Source organism: Pongo pygmaeus, chromosome 22 (genome assembly GCF_028885625.2).
Source record: "Pongo pygmaeus isolate AG05252 chromosome 22, NHGRI_mPonPyg2-v2.0_pri, whole genome shotgun sequence".
NCBI classification, from domain to species: domain Eukaryota; kingdom Metazoa; phylum Chordata; class Mammalia; order Primates; family Hominidae; genus Pongo; species Pongo pygmaeus.
Window position 1 is genome coordinate 53,602,611 of NC_072395.2, and position 15,441 is coordinate 53,618,051.

At 38.9% G+C, this 15,441-nt stretch overlaps 1 protein-coding gene across 1 annotated transcript in view; it reads right to left on the reverse strand.

Moving 5' to 3' along the window:
* DSCAM (DS cell adhesion molecule) overlaps positions 1–15,441 on the reverse strand; it is an 828,718-nt gene that overhangs the window by 677,968 nt on the left and 135,309 nt on the right. Inside the window, exon 2 of the mRNA XM_054468799.2 lies at positions 9,382–9,699. Within this exon, the coding sequence (XP_054324774.1) occupies positions 9,382–9,699 (318 nt within the window). The remainder of the gene's footprint in view (positions 1–9,381; positions 9,700–15,441) is intronic.

Sequence of the window (15,441 nt, forward strand, 5' to 3'; positions counted from 1 at the left end):
TGAGTGAGAATATGCGGTGTTTGGTTTTTTGTTCTTGCGATAGTTTACTGAGAATGATGATTTCCAATTTCATCCATATCTGTTACGGTGATCATTGATCAGTGATCTTTGATATTACTATTGTAATTGTTTTGCGGAGCCACAAACCACATTTACAGAAGATAGCAAACTTAATCAATACAGGTCATATGTGCTCTGCCCACCTCACTGACATGCCATTTTCCATCTTTCTCCCTCTCCTCAAGCATCCCTTTTTTTGAGACACAACAATACTGAAATTAAATCAATAAATGACCCTACAATGGCCTTTAAGTATTCATGTGAAAGAAATGGTCTCATGTCTCTTACTTTAAATCAAAATATAGAAATGATTAAACTTAGTGATGAAGGCATATCAAAAGCTAAGACAGGCTGAAAGCTAGGCCTTTTGTGCATTTAGCCAAGTTGTAAATACACAGGAAAAGTTCTTGAAGGAAATGAAAAGTGCTACTTCAGCGAACAAATGATAAGAAAGCGAAACTACCTTATTGGTGGTGGAGAAAATTTGAGTAGATAGAAGATCTGGAGAGATGATTAAACTAGCCACAACACTGCCTTAAGCAAAAGCCTAAATCAAACTAAGTGCTTAGCTCTCTTCAATTCCAGGGAGGCTTAGAGGGGTGAGAAAGCTGCAGAAGAAACACTGGAAGCTAGCAGAGGTTGGCTACTGAGATTTGAAGAAAGAAGCAATCTTTATAACATACAAACGCATGGTAAAGCAGCAAGTGCTGATGGAGAAACTGCAGCAGGTTATCTAGAAGCTCCAGCTAATGTCATCGATGAAAGTGGCTGCCCTAAACAATATATTTTCAATGTACAGAAGATATCCTTCTATTAAAAGAAAATGCCATCCAGGATTTTCATAGCTAGAGAGGAGAAGTCAATGCCTAGCCTCAATGCTTCAAAAAGCAAGCTGATTCTTGTTAAGGGCTAATGCAGCTGATGACTAAGATGAAGTCAATGCTCATTTACCATGTCAATAATTCTAAAATTATTTCTTAGAATTATGACAAATCTACTTAAAAATTATGACAAATCTACTTTGCCTATGCTCTAGAAATAAAACAAGAAGGTCTGGGTCACAGCACATCTGCTTATAACACGTCATATTGCACAGGATAGACCCTCCAGTACAATGTAGAATAGAAGTGGTGAGAGCATACGCTTTGATATTGTTCTTCATTTGGGGCTGAAAACATTTAATCTTTGACAAGTATGACGTTCGCTATAGCAGGATTTTCGTAGTTGCTTTTTATCAGATTGAGGAAGTTCCTTTCTATTGATGGTTTTCTGAGAGTTCTTTTAATCATTAGTGGATGTTGGGTTTCATCAATGCTTTTCTGTGTCTGTTGAAATGATCACATGGTTTACACTGATTAATTTTCAAATGTGAAACTCACCTTGCATTATGAATATAAGCCTTTGTGGTCATAATGTATTATTCCTTTTATATGTTGTTGGATTCAATTTGTTAAATTTTTAGAATTTTTACATGCATAGTCAGAAGAGATACTTGTCTTTAGTTTCCTTATTGTCTTGTTTATGTATTAGGGTAATGCTAACCTCATAAAATGATTTGGGAAATACTCTCAATTTTCTGGAAGAATTTGTTTATAATTTTTATTATTTCTTTCTTTTTTTTTTTTTTTTTTTTGAGATGGAGTCTCCCTCATTTTGTCACACAGGCTGGAATGCAGTGGCACAATCTTGGCTTACTGTAACCTTCACCTCCTGGGTTCAAGCAATTCTCCTGTCTCAGTCTCCCAAGTAGCTGGGACTAGAGGCATGTGTCACCACACTTGACTGATTTTTGTGTTTTTAGTAGAGATGGATTTTCACCATGTTGGCCAGGCTGGTCGTGAACTCCTGACTTCAAGTGATTCTCCTGCCTTGGTCTCCCAAAAGTGCTGGGATTACAGGCATGAGCCACTGTGCCTGGCCAAAATTATTATTTCTTTCTTAAAAGATTAGTAGAACTCAATAGTGAAGCCATTTGAGCCAGGAATTTTACTGTAGAAAATTTTTACCAATAAATTTAAATTATTTAATAGATATAGGGCTATTCAGTTTATGTGTTTTTCCTTGAGTGAGTCTTGCTAGTTTGTGTTCCTCAAAAAATATTTTATTTCATCTACTTTTCTTAATGTTCTCTTAGTACCATTTTAATACCTGTAGAAGATAAAGTGACATTATCTCCCTCATTCTTGGTATTAGTCATTTACCAACACTCTCACTTTTCTGGCCAAAAACACACCAATTTTAACAATTTTTTTTAAAGAACTAACTTTTAGTTTCATAGATTTCCTCTATTGTTTCTTTCTGTTTTATAATTTATTGATCTCCATTCTGATCTTGTTTGCTTTCTGCTTATGTTTTTAGTTTTATCCTCTTTTTCAGTTTAAAATGGATGCTGAGACCACTATTTAAGACATTTTTTAAAATTTCTAATATAAGTTTTTTAGAGCAATAAAATCTCCCTATTTTTTTAGTGGCACTCCCCAAATTCATATATATTGTGTGTTCATTTTTTATTCAGCTGAAAAAACTTTCTAATTTCCTTCTTCAAATTTTCTTCTGAATTTTTTTTGACATAGATCATTTAAAAGTGTGTTATTTAGTATTCAAATACTTGGTTATTTCTCAGAGATGTTCTTGTTAGTGATTTAATTTCATTATGATCAAACAACATATTTTATACAGCTTGAATTTAAAACAAATTTATCTGAGATTTATTTTATTGCTCTGAGTATGGTCTATATCAGTAAATGTCTGTGTGTCTCAGAAGAGAATTTATATTGTGCTGTTGTTGGATAGAATGTTCTTTATTTAAAGGTCAATTACATCAAATAGATTGATAGTGTCATTCATGGGTTTTTTTATTCTTACTGATTTTCTGTCTACTTCTACCAATTATTGAACTAGGAGTATTGAAATCTCTGGCTATAATTTTTGATATGTCTGATTCTCATTGCAGTTCTATCCGTTTTTACTTTATGTATTTTGAAGTTTTGTTGTTGGGTACATAAACATTTACAATAGTCATATCTGCTTAACCACCCCCCTTTACATTATGAAATGAACTGCTTTAGCTCTGAGCACAGGGGATTTTTAGGGCAGTGAAACTGTCCTGTATGATACTGTAATGGTGATACCTGCCTTTATGCATAGAACTTACAACATAGAGTGAAACTTAATGTGAACTATGGATTTTAGTTAATAATAATGTATACATATGAGTTTATTGTCACAAATGTATCACACTAATGCAAGATGCTTTGAGCAAACAAAGTGTCTTTGGAAATACACTTTGCTTAATATTAATGTGGCTATTCTAGCTTTCTTTCAATGTTTTATTTTAATTAGGTTGATTTGATTTGATGAGGATGGTATATCATATTTTTATCCTTTTACTTTTAAGCTATTTGTGCCTTTGTATTTAAAGAATGTTTCTTTTAAGCAGTGTTAAATCCAATCTGGCAATTTCTGCCTTATAATTCAGATTACTGGAACATTTAAATTTAATGTGGATATTGATGCGGTTAAGTTTATCATTTTGCTATTTGATATATACATTTTTTTTACCATGTTTCCTTTTTCTTATCATTTTCTTCTTTGTTTTGGATTGAGGATTTTTTAATGATTCTATTTTTTTCTCCTTTGTGGGCTTATTAGCTATAACTCTGTTTTGTTATTTTAGAGGTTGCTTTAGGTTTTGTAGTATACATTTGTAACTTATCACCATCTATATTCAGGTGACATTATACAACTTCACATATAGCAAAATAACCTCCAATATTACACTCCCATGTCTTCACTGTAGGCCTTAATGCTATTGTTGCCATAAGTTTTACTTCTACCTATGTTACAAACTACCTAAGACACTGTTATTATTTTTGTCTAAATAGCCAATTATTTTTTAAAATATTGCAATTTTAAAAAAATCTGATTTAGACACTCATGTAGTTACCATTTTCATTGCAGTTCTTTCCTTTGAGTAGATCTAAGATTTGATCAGGTGTCATTTTTTTCTTCTGATTCTAGAACTTCCTTTAAGATTTCTTGTAGTGGGATTCAGCTGATAATAAACTTTCTGTTATTTTGTGTCTGAGAAAGCCTTCATTTCACCATTATTTTGTAAATTTACTTCCACTCTTGCCTATAATCCCAGCACTCTGGGAGGCCAAGACGGGGCAACTTCTTGAGCCCAGGAGTTAGAGACCAGCCTGGGCAACATAGCAAGATTCCATCTCTACAAAAATAAAAATAAAAATCAGCCTGATGTGGCGGCACGCACCTCTGGTCCCAACTACTTGGGAGGCTGAGGTGCGAGGATCACTTGAGCCAGGGAAGTTGAGGCTGCAGTGAGCGATGATCACCTCACTGCACCCCAGCCTGGTTGACAGAGCAAGGCCCTGTCTCATAAAACACACATATACACACATCCACACACAAACACACACCCAACAGCAACAACAAAAATCCTGTCTGCTGTCATTCTTATCTTTGTTCCTTTGTGTGTAATATGCCTTTCTTCTGTAGCTGCTTTTGATATTTTATTATTGCTCTGAGCAATTTTATTATATTATGATGTGCCTTTGTGCATTCTTTCTTCACATGTCTTGAGCTTGGGGTTTGTTGAGCTCCTTGGATCTGTGGGTTTATAGTTTTCAACAAATTTGGAAAATTTTGGCCTGCATTTTTCCACTTCTTTTTAAATCTCACCATCCCTTCCCTTGGGGCTTAATTTGTCATTAAGCTGCTTGAAGTATGTTTTCATTTTTTTGAATAAACTTGATTTTTTTTTAGAGCAGTTGTAGGTTTAGAGAAAAGTTCAAAGCAGGTTCCCATATTCTCCTTCTTGCCACCTCCTTTAATTTCTTTCATTATTAGCATCTTGCACTAGTGTGATACATTTGTGACAATAAACTCATATTTATACATTATTATTATTAACTAAAGTCCATAGTTCACATTAAGTTTCACTCTATGTTGTAAGTTCTATGCATAATGGCAGGTATCACCATTACAGTATCATACACTGCCCTAAAAATCCCCTGTGCTCCATCTGTTCAACCCTCGCTCCCTCCTGACTATCCCCTGGAAACTACTGATCTTTCTACTGCCTCTCTAGTTTATCTCTTCCAGAATGTCAAGTAGGTGGAAGGGTATACTACGTCGCTTTTCCAGACTGGCTTCTTTCACCTAGTAACAGGCATTTAAATTTCCCCCATATCTTTTCATAGCTTGATAGCACACTTTTTCTATGGCTAATACTTCATTTTATACTATAATTTGTCTAATGTTAAAGAAAAATTGGAGCTGGGCCCTGTGGCTCATTCCTGTAATCCCAACACTTTGGGAGGCCGAGGCAGGCAGATGGCTTGAGCCCAGAAATTTGAGACCAGCCTGGGCAACACAGTGAGAATACGCTTTACAATTTTTTTTTTTTTTTTTTAATTAGCCAGGTATGGTGACTTATGCCTGTAGCCGCAGCTACTTGGGAGGCTGAGGTGAATCGGCTGAGGTGAATCACCTGAGCTCAGAAGTTGAGGCTGCAGTGAGCCATGATCCCACCACTGCACTCCGACCTGGACAAGAGAGGGAGATATCCTCTCAAAAAAATTAAAAAACAGAAAAAATGTTCTAACACTTATTAAAAAGATAAGGAAGATTATATTCATGTCTGTTCCAGTGGGAGTCATCCATGATGAGTGTAATAGGGAAGGGTAATTCAACTTCATATTCAACAAGGATAAGTGAGGGTTTATAGCCAATGAACACAGTGAGGGGATCAGTGGGTGGAAAATTAGAAAGAGGAGACATCAAGGGATGAGGATTCTTGCTAAACTGGCCTAAAAGATTCTTGCTAATGTCAGGCCAAACATGTATACATCAAAGATGGGACAGGAAGAACTTGATCGGATATTAAGAGTGATCAAGTATCAAGAGTAAGGGGATGATTTAGCAGGATTCTTGCTAAAGCTGGGGACAAGAGACCAGACATGAAAAGCTAAGGTTGAGAACTAGTTGAGAGGAGGGCTCAGAGGAGCCTTTCCAAAGTTAACCAAGGAGAGATTCTTTATCCCCATCCACTCACATACTGAAGAACATCTTTGTTGCTTCCATTTTTTGGCAATTATGAATAAAGTTGCTATACAAATTTATGTGCAGATTTTGATATTCTTTATCCCGAAGCATAAGGCAATCCATAGGACACATCTTATTTCCAGCTCCTTAAGGACTGCTTTCCTCTGCCTGAGGTCCAGTCTTGAAAATGGTTGCTTCAGATATTTTGTCTGCATTTTTTGTTGTTTGTTTTTTTGGTTGGTTGTATTAGTCCGTTCTCACACTGCTATGAAGAAATACTCAAGACTGGGTAATTTATAAAGAAAAGACGATTAATTAACTCACAGTTCTGACTGGCTGGGGAGGCTTCAGGAAACACACAATTACGGCATAAGGCACCTCTTCACAGGGTGGCAAGAGAGAGAATGAATGCAAGCAACGGAAGTGCCAGATGCCTATAAAACCATCAGATCTCGTGAGACTCACTCACTCTCACGAGAACAGAATGGGGGAAACCTACCCCATGATTCAGTGACCTTCCTCTGGGTCCCTCCCAGGACCCATGGGGATTATGGGGATTATCATTCAAGATGAGATTTGGATGCGGACATAGAGTTAAACCGTATCAGCCTCAGGACACTGGTTTTTGGTTGTTTCAGATAAAAGGGTAAATGTGGCTCCCGCACCTCCATCTCGGCCACAAGCAAAAGTCCTAGTCAAACGTTAGAAAGCACAGTTTGCAGCCGGGCGCGGTGGCTCACGCCTGTAATCCCAGCACTTTGGGAGGCCGAGGCGGGCGGATCACGAGGAGATGGAGACCATCCTGGCTAACACGGTGAAACCCCGTCTCTACTAAAAATACAAAAAAAATTAGCCAGGTGTGGTGGCGGGCGCCTGTAGTCCCAGCTACACAGGAGGCTGAGGCAGGAGAATGGCGTGAACCCGGGAGGCAGAGCTCGCAGTGAGCCGAGATCGCGCCACTGCACTCCAGCCTGGGCGACTGAGCAAGACTCTGTCTCCAAAAAAAAAAAAAAAAAAAAGCACAGTTTGCTAAGGAGAAAACAATCATGAGAAATCTTCTGACTTGCCCAGGATCGGGCGGCTGATTGCTACTTGCTATGTAGCAAAGGCAGCCTGGGTAAGGAGCAATACTGTCTCAAGTGGCCCACCTGCATTCCAGCCCTTAGAACAGGCAAGAAAATTTCTTATGTTAGAACTAGGATTGATGATTAATGAGACATGATGAGTAAACCTTCCTTCAATTGCTAGCACCCAGACCTAGGTCAAAATTGCTGAAAATTAAGAATGAGAATCCCTTGTGCTGCCAAAGAAAAGATTATGAAGTCATTCTACCTAATAGCTTATTCCAGGAAAATCCAAACACCAATCTACAGGGATATTTAGACATTTAGGATGACCTGATACAGAAGAGGATACCCTGTGAGTGAGTAGTCATTGTCCTCAAACCTACCCTTCAGCTGTCAAAGGGTAGCTTTTATGCCCTTCATCTGTCTTTTTAACAAGCTTCCAGTTCTGTACTCACATTTACATAAACAGGATGAAAAAAGATTTTCAAGTATCCAGTGAACAACCTAAAAGATTATTATAACCATTATGTGTTCATAATAAAAAGCAAAATGAAATCAGGAGAGAAATGTGATTTGGGTAATATGACTGCCCATCTTATATGTTCAAACTGATACAGTAGTCATCTATATGCTGGATTCATAGTCCATACGGTTTCAGATGTCAAGAACGCCAGCACATAAAGAGTAAAAGCACAACTAGGTAGGAAGAGGCAGGTAGCACAGATGCCAGACAAGATGATGCAATTTCCATGCTCTAAAACTTTCAGTGTCATGCAAAAACAATGAATTCTATGACTAATTTAGAAGATGATAGTTAAAACAGGAGTAAACATTTCATTCCTTTATCTGACAGAAAATCCAAGGCAGACATAATGGATTAATACATACAAATAGAGCTGTTTGAAATTCTAGGTTTCCCTATAAGTGGTGTTTTGTAGATTATAAATACGCTTTTATAATACATCATTAAAATGTGCAGTCTTCCCAGTAAAAGTCATTCACTATATCTCCCTGTTTGTCAGGTTTAGAGGTCCCTATACAAATTGCATTGTAATTATTTGACACATCAAATTTTCATATATCTTGATTAAAGACAATCCTTTTTTTCTTTCTTATGTGAATTCTCATGCAGGTCTTGGAATTCATGAGCATGTCACAAAGATCAAAATATAGTTGGGAAAATGACTAGCTAGCAGCATGAGTCATAGTCTAATGTTTGATGGCTTACATCAAAGAGATCATATGCAGGAATTCAGAAACACCTCATATTTTTCTCATGTTGTGATGTCTTCTACCAGCACCTACTCACTTACTGAAGAAATTATTGCAAAGCTCCCCCCAGCTACCTGGTGTATAAGAAAAAAATCAAAGTCACATTCTCTTTGCCCTGCTATTATATTATGTCAGTCTACACAAGTATTTCAGAGCTAGACTTAAAAAAATTAAAATGCTGTTTGCTAACAGGAGTCTAGCTGTGAGTTTGTTTTGCAGGGCTTTGTTAAATCTATAGAACCACACAATCTGTCCTGTATATATAGCCCTTGATGTCTGTGTATCTCAGGCAGTATTCTTTCCTGGGTTGACTTGTAGCAATGGTGATTAAAAAAAGACACAATATGTTGTTAAAAGGAACATAGCCCATTCAGGATTTATGTACTGACAACATTTCAGCAACATGTGATACAGTCAAAAATGTTAAAATAGCCTTTCTATTTCGCAAGGAAAGCAAGGATATTAGATTGATTCTGTTTCCATAACAGTACATCTTGATGCTATGGTTTTATTCCAGCTCAACCATTTGTCATTTTTTTTTCTCTCTTTCTCCTCCCCTAGGATGGGGTAGGGGAAGAGCAAGTGGGAAAAAGGAGGGGTGGAGGCAAACACACTGGGTTTGAGACACTGAAAATTTGAATTAGAGTATCAAATTAGACAAAATATAAGGAGGCTGGGATGTTAGAACTTGCCAACTTGCTAATCACTGCTTTCTTTCAAGGTTTGGTTCCAACAATGTAAGGCACTTTGAAATCTAAACAAGGAGATCTTAAAGAAGTCATCAGCAAGGTCAGAATGAACTGATGATGGGGTTTTCATTGGTTCTCTGCTGCGATGGCATTTTGCTATTTGTCATTGTCATTATCCTCCCACCCCAAGCAGGCACAGAAAAAACAAAGCCCAGAGCTGTACTCACCAGCCTTGATGTGGACATCCTGACTTCTAATTTTCCCTGAAGGATTTTCAGCTGTGCAATAATAAGTATTATCATGGATTAAGGTACTGAAGCTTGAAGGAGGGAAGGGGAAAATTTGGAGAGTGCCGTTGGGGTGGACGTGGCGGATCCCGGGGACATCGTAGATCTCCTCGCCCGTGGCTAGGTACCATCTGAGAGTCACAGGAGGGATGCCTGCTGCGGGGCAGGGCACCAGAGTCCCCGTGGTGCTGGCAAACACTACCTCTTGCAGAGATGCATTGACAAAGTAGAGGCTGGAGTGTAGGTCTTCACTGAAAACTGCAAGAAGACAACACAGGGATCCATGGGTAAGTAAAACATGCCTTTGACATTTGCAGTTCAATGTCTGGCCTCAGAAAGTTACCCTGAAAATTAATCATGAGGCACAGGCTCAGATAAAACCAAATAATTCAAATTTTCTCAAAATGCTGTGAGCAGATAGGCTGATACTAAAAAATAAGGTGCCATCCTAATTTCGCATTTTGTACACAAACTGTTAAGTTATCCTGGATGTTAATTTTTAATAGATTGGTTTTTTGCCTCATGCCCCAAACCCTGTTCTCTCCCCACACTGACCACCATTGGACTGTATATATTTTGTATTCACTTATTGTCTATCTTCTGCCACTAGAGATAAGCCTCATGAGGACAAGGTTTTAATTTACTCTCACTATTACCTGGAGCATAGAGCCCAGCTCTCACTGGACTCTCAGTAAAGGGAAGCTGAATGTGTGAATGCCTAGATCTTGTTGCTGGGATCAAATTGCTCTTTACTAGGTTCACTGAGGGTTATTATGGAATGAAATTCGCCACGTTTTTAATTAAAATTGAAAATCACATGTAAAACATTTTATTATTTTTTATTATACTTTAAGTTCTGGGATACATGTGAAGAATGTGCAGTTTTGTCACATAGGTATACACGTGCCATGATGGTTTGCTGCACCCATCAACCCGTCATCTACATTAGGTATTTCTCCTAATGCTCTTCCTCCCCTAGTCCCCCAACCCCAACAGGCCCTGATGTGTGATGTTCCCCTCCCTGTGTCCATGTGTTCTCATTGTTCAACTCCCACTTATGAGTGAGAACACACGGTGTTTGGTTTTCTGTTCCTGTGTTAGTTTGTTGAGAATGATGGTTTCTGGCTTCATCTACATCCCTGCAAAGGATATGAACTCATCCTTTTTTATGGCTGCATAGTATTCCATGGTGTGTATGTGCCACATTTTCTTTATCCAGTCTATCATCGATGGGCATTTGGGTTGGTTCCAAGTCTTTGCTACTGTGAATAGTGCCACAATAAACATATGTGTGCATGTGTCTTTATAGTAGAATAATTTATAATCTTTTGGGTGTATACCCAGTAATGGGATTGCTGGGTCAAATGGTATTTCTGGTTCTAGATCCTTGAGGAATCTCCACACTGTCTTCCACAATGGTTGAACTAATTTACACTCCCACCAACAGTGTTAAAGCGTTCCTATTTCTCCACATCCTCTCCAGCATCTGTTGTTTCCTGACTTTTTAATGGTCACCATTCTAACTGGCATGAGATGGTATCTCACTGTGGCTTTGATTTGCATTTCTCTAATACCAGTGATGATGAGCTTTTTTTCACGTTTGTTGGCTGCATAAATGTCTTCTTTTGAGAAGTGTCTGTTTATATCCTTTGCCCAATTTTGATGGTTTTTTTTTTCTTGTAAATTTAAGTTCTTTGTAGAGTAAGGCATAAAAAAGCACCATTATCATAAAATACAATGTCAAATCAATAATACACTTTTTATTTAAAATAGGACATAACAATAAAGAGAATTTTGACAAAAGCATGACTCAACTCCACCAGCCTACAGTGTCTGTTTTGATTTTTACATTTACCTTATGGTCCACCTGCCTCCATGCCTTATCTATATAATTATATCATGTTAAAGTGTACATACATAAAATGTACCATTTTTATAACTGTTTCATTCTCTTATACATCATCTACATTATTCCATGGTTCTATACAGACTTCACAAGTAAATATCAGTGAATGCACAATTTATACATATTCTTATGAACTGTTTTTCTGCTCTTTTCATTTAAATTGTTTCTCTTTTCACTTCTACAAGTAAATATCAGCAAATGTGTTCATACACATTTGGCTTTTTAATTCATTTAAGGGCCAATAACAAGTGTTTCTGGAGTGTTGGTTATGTGAAGAAATAAAATGTGACTTCCAGAATTTACAAGTTAAATAAAAGATTTATAAATATAATGAAGGCCTACTTGTCACACATCTGAGCTTCTCCATGACTTTCTAAAGCAGGTGCATACCTATATTTGTAAGAGAGAAGAGAAGCCCCAGATATTTCGAATGAACTTCATTGGTCAGAAGTGAGAATAACATTTATTGTATGCCTCATAGTACTTCATACCAGACAACCTTATAACACTCGAGATGAACAACAGCTCTGCTAGGTAAATAAAGGCTCCACTTTGCAGAAGATGACATGGAGATTCACAGGGCTGTCACTTGACCAAGGACACAGGATACAGGCTGTCACTCGAGCAAGAAAGCAGGGCTAGGAGGTGGCAGAAATAGATTCAGTCTTTCTGATGAAGGCTTTTGAGAGTTTTATGTTTTCTCATCTTAGAACCAAATGTGGCATAACAGTCCCCCTCATTTGTTTGGGGATTAGAGGCAGCTCTGTATAGCGTGGGTCTATGGCCTGTGCTTCCAGATCTAGTGTTTCTCCGGGGTATGGAGCTGAGGGGTTACAGGCTCCTGCTATGTGCTGGGGTTGCTACTAAGTCTATGTGATAAAATACATGTGCCCCTCACTTTACCTTTAGTTAATTGACATGATTTGGTAAGAAAGAGACGAAGAAATTAACACTATTTACAAAGGTGATTGGACTCATCTTATAATAAGATTTAACCTGCTCACTAAATGTGAGGGTAGCGGGTGGTCTCCACCCTGCTGTTAGGAAGCACAGCATCCAAGCATTGGCACAAGGCTGAATAGATGTGGTTGACTCTACTCACAGCATGTTCTTCCCTGCTGCCACTTGGTGGACACTGTGGGGCTCCCTTCAGATTTCCTCTTTAGCGCCAATGCACCCTGCCCCAAAGCAGCTGGAAAGGTCCTATGTTGAGTCCTACACTGGGAACCAGCCCCAGTTACAGGGAACTGCCTTGTCTGAGGCCTTCAGGGAATGACTGGTCAAAGGTGGCTCCACAAGCCTGGCCCCCTTGTATTAAGTTGCAACAACGCTGAAGGTGCATCCCACCTGAGACCGCTATCATCAGAGCATTGCAGAGAAGCTTCTCCCTCCACTCATTCTGCCTTCCTCACATCCTTGCTGATGTGTGTCTTGAGAATACACTCCCAGGAGGCCTTCTGCATGCAACTCTTCCTCTGAGCATCTCCCTTCAGGTAACTCAACATGAAACATCAAATGAGGCTCTGCTAGTTACCATCTACAACCATGCCTTTCTGAAATGTTTTTCTGTTTTAAATAAAGTAATCAGAAAGTGCCAACTAACATCCCATGTAAGCTCCCCAACAGAGCATGAGCAATAAATAAAATACACCAAGATGGAAGAAAGTACTAAATCTGGATTATCACTGGATTAAAACATTTTTACAAGCAATAATTATTACATTGAATAAAGCAATGACACAACTAAGACTCTCAGGCTGTTATGTTTTTGGGAACCCACTGAATCTGGACAGTGACAATGTGTAGTTTGTTTTATGAAAACATACTCATGTAAGAATCTAACATTTATTATATAAACATTTTGATTTTTAGTTAAACTTCATATATTCAATGAGCTCACAGGCCTAAGCCTAATGCCTAGCAAGCTGTGTGTGTTTAGTAAATGCTAGTTGGTGCATTCACTGTCCCCATTTTTTTTCATTTTCCCATCTCATAATTCATGTGGTATGTCAAACTTCTGTTGATAATATAATGTAAACTTTTGAAGTATTTTTGGAATTTCTGTTTTACAAAATTACATTTCTTTTAAGTAGATTGGAATTACCTCTCACAGTTTAGGAACTGACTGTATAGAAGTTGAGACAGAGAGAGAGAGAGAGAGAGAGAGAGAAGGTGGGGGGTACAGACGAAAGCCTTTAGTGAGGTCCTGATATAGAGAGATGCTTACACACTGTGGCGCCTTCCACTATGAACAAGAAAGCCTACATACTGATGTGAATTCTGCTCCCCTGTGAGGGACACACAATGTAGATGTCCCCAAAGTAGATGGGCCCTTGAAAAGACCCTCTTTCTCCTTGATCAGGGGAAGCATCAAAAGCTATTGTCAATCTGTGCGTCTCAAGAAGTGTCTTGTTCAACAATGCTGGAAATAACATGGATGATCTCACACTTGAAGACCTACACCTCCTTGGGGATGTTGGCAGATGACATCTACCTGACAGGTCCACTACTGGCGTGAGATCTGAGGGTCACTCTGGCTGTTAGGCCATATATGGCACCAATGAAAACTCTAACTTTTCATTGGTGTCATGTAGGATGGAAATGTTACCAGGGCCAAAGGCTTCAACTATAGAAAAGTTTATCAGTATAAACACAGTGGTCAATGACACAGAATCCTGCAGGGCATTGAGACGTGTGTTGAGTCATAGTTACGTTAGGAAACTTGCTCTTGTGTGCCTATATGGAATGTAGACTTCTATTTAGTAAAACCAAGAAGGTTAACCCCTAACCTCACTAAAGAGAGATGGGAAGGACTGCTGTCTCTCCTTGCACAAATATACCTTAGAGTGCACATGGCAAAACTTCATTCTTCAACTAAGTTTAGTAAATATATCAATAAATATGTTGGTGTGGGGATGAGGAGGGGCAAGTATAATGAGATTCCTGGCCTACTATATCCTAGAAAGAAAGCTTCATTAGGAAGAACTGTTAGAAAGTTATAGAGGATGGCATGTGGTGGTCAAGATTTGGTATGGTGGAATGAGCTCATGCATTTTAGCACTACATCTTGTTAAGAAACTAAATGGTCATTTAGTTTAACCAGTCGTTTAAACACTAAGCACCAACTTTAGATTGTCCCAGTAGAGGAAGAAGTAGGGGGAGGCAGAAGAGACATTAATCTAATAACTAGATGAGCTAATAACTAGGCCTGGGCACTCTCCGTGGCTTGCTACCCAAGCTGTCTCAGGACCTGTCTGCTGCATTGTGACGAAGTATTCCTCAGCTGCCTCAGCCATGGCTCAAGTGGTCCCAGGCCTGGCTTAACCTGCTGCTCTGGAAGGTACTAATCATAAACTTTGGTGGCATCCATGTTGTGTTAATTCTGCAGGTGCACAGAATGCAAAAGCTGTGGGGCATGGCTTTCTCCACCTAAACTTCAAAGACCTCCCAGAAAGCCTGGGGCCCTGGGCAGAGACTTGTTTTAGAGGTGGAGCCAGCACAAACAGTCCCCATTAGAGCAGTGCTGAGAAGAATTAATGGGCCAGAGCTGCAGCAGAGACTGTCCACTAGAGTGATGCCTAGTGGAGCCACGGAAGTGGGGCTGGCCCTGAGATCCCAGAACTGTAGAGCTACCAGCACATAACATCAGCCTGGGAGAGCTGCAGACATAAGACTCCAACCCATGAGAGCTGCTGAGTGAACTGAGCCCAAGAGCCCAACAAAGCCATCAAGGCAACTTTTCCTGAGGCCCTGGGGACCCAATCCCCATCCCAGTGTTCCCCGGGTGAGGGACATGTAATTAAAGGGGTTTATTATCCAGCTTTAAACTTAAGGTTGTTTTCTCTGTTGGGTTTTAGATTTACTTGAAACCTGTTACCTCTTCCTGCCTCTTTCTCCTTTTTGGAATGGGAATGTCCATCCTGTTCCTGTCTCACCATTGAGTTTTGGAATTAGATAGCTTGCTTTGATTCATAGCTCATGGCTGGAGGGAATTTGCCTCTAGATGAATCATGCCTGAGTCTCACTCATATCTGATTCAGATGAGACTTTGGACTTTCAAACTGATGCTGGAATTAGTTAAGACTTTTGGGGTA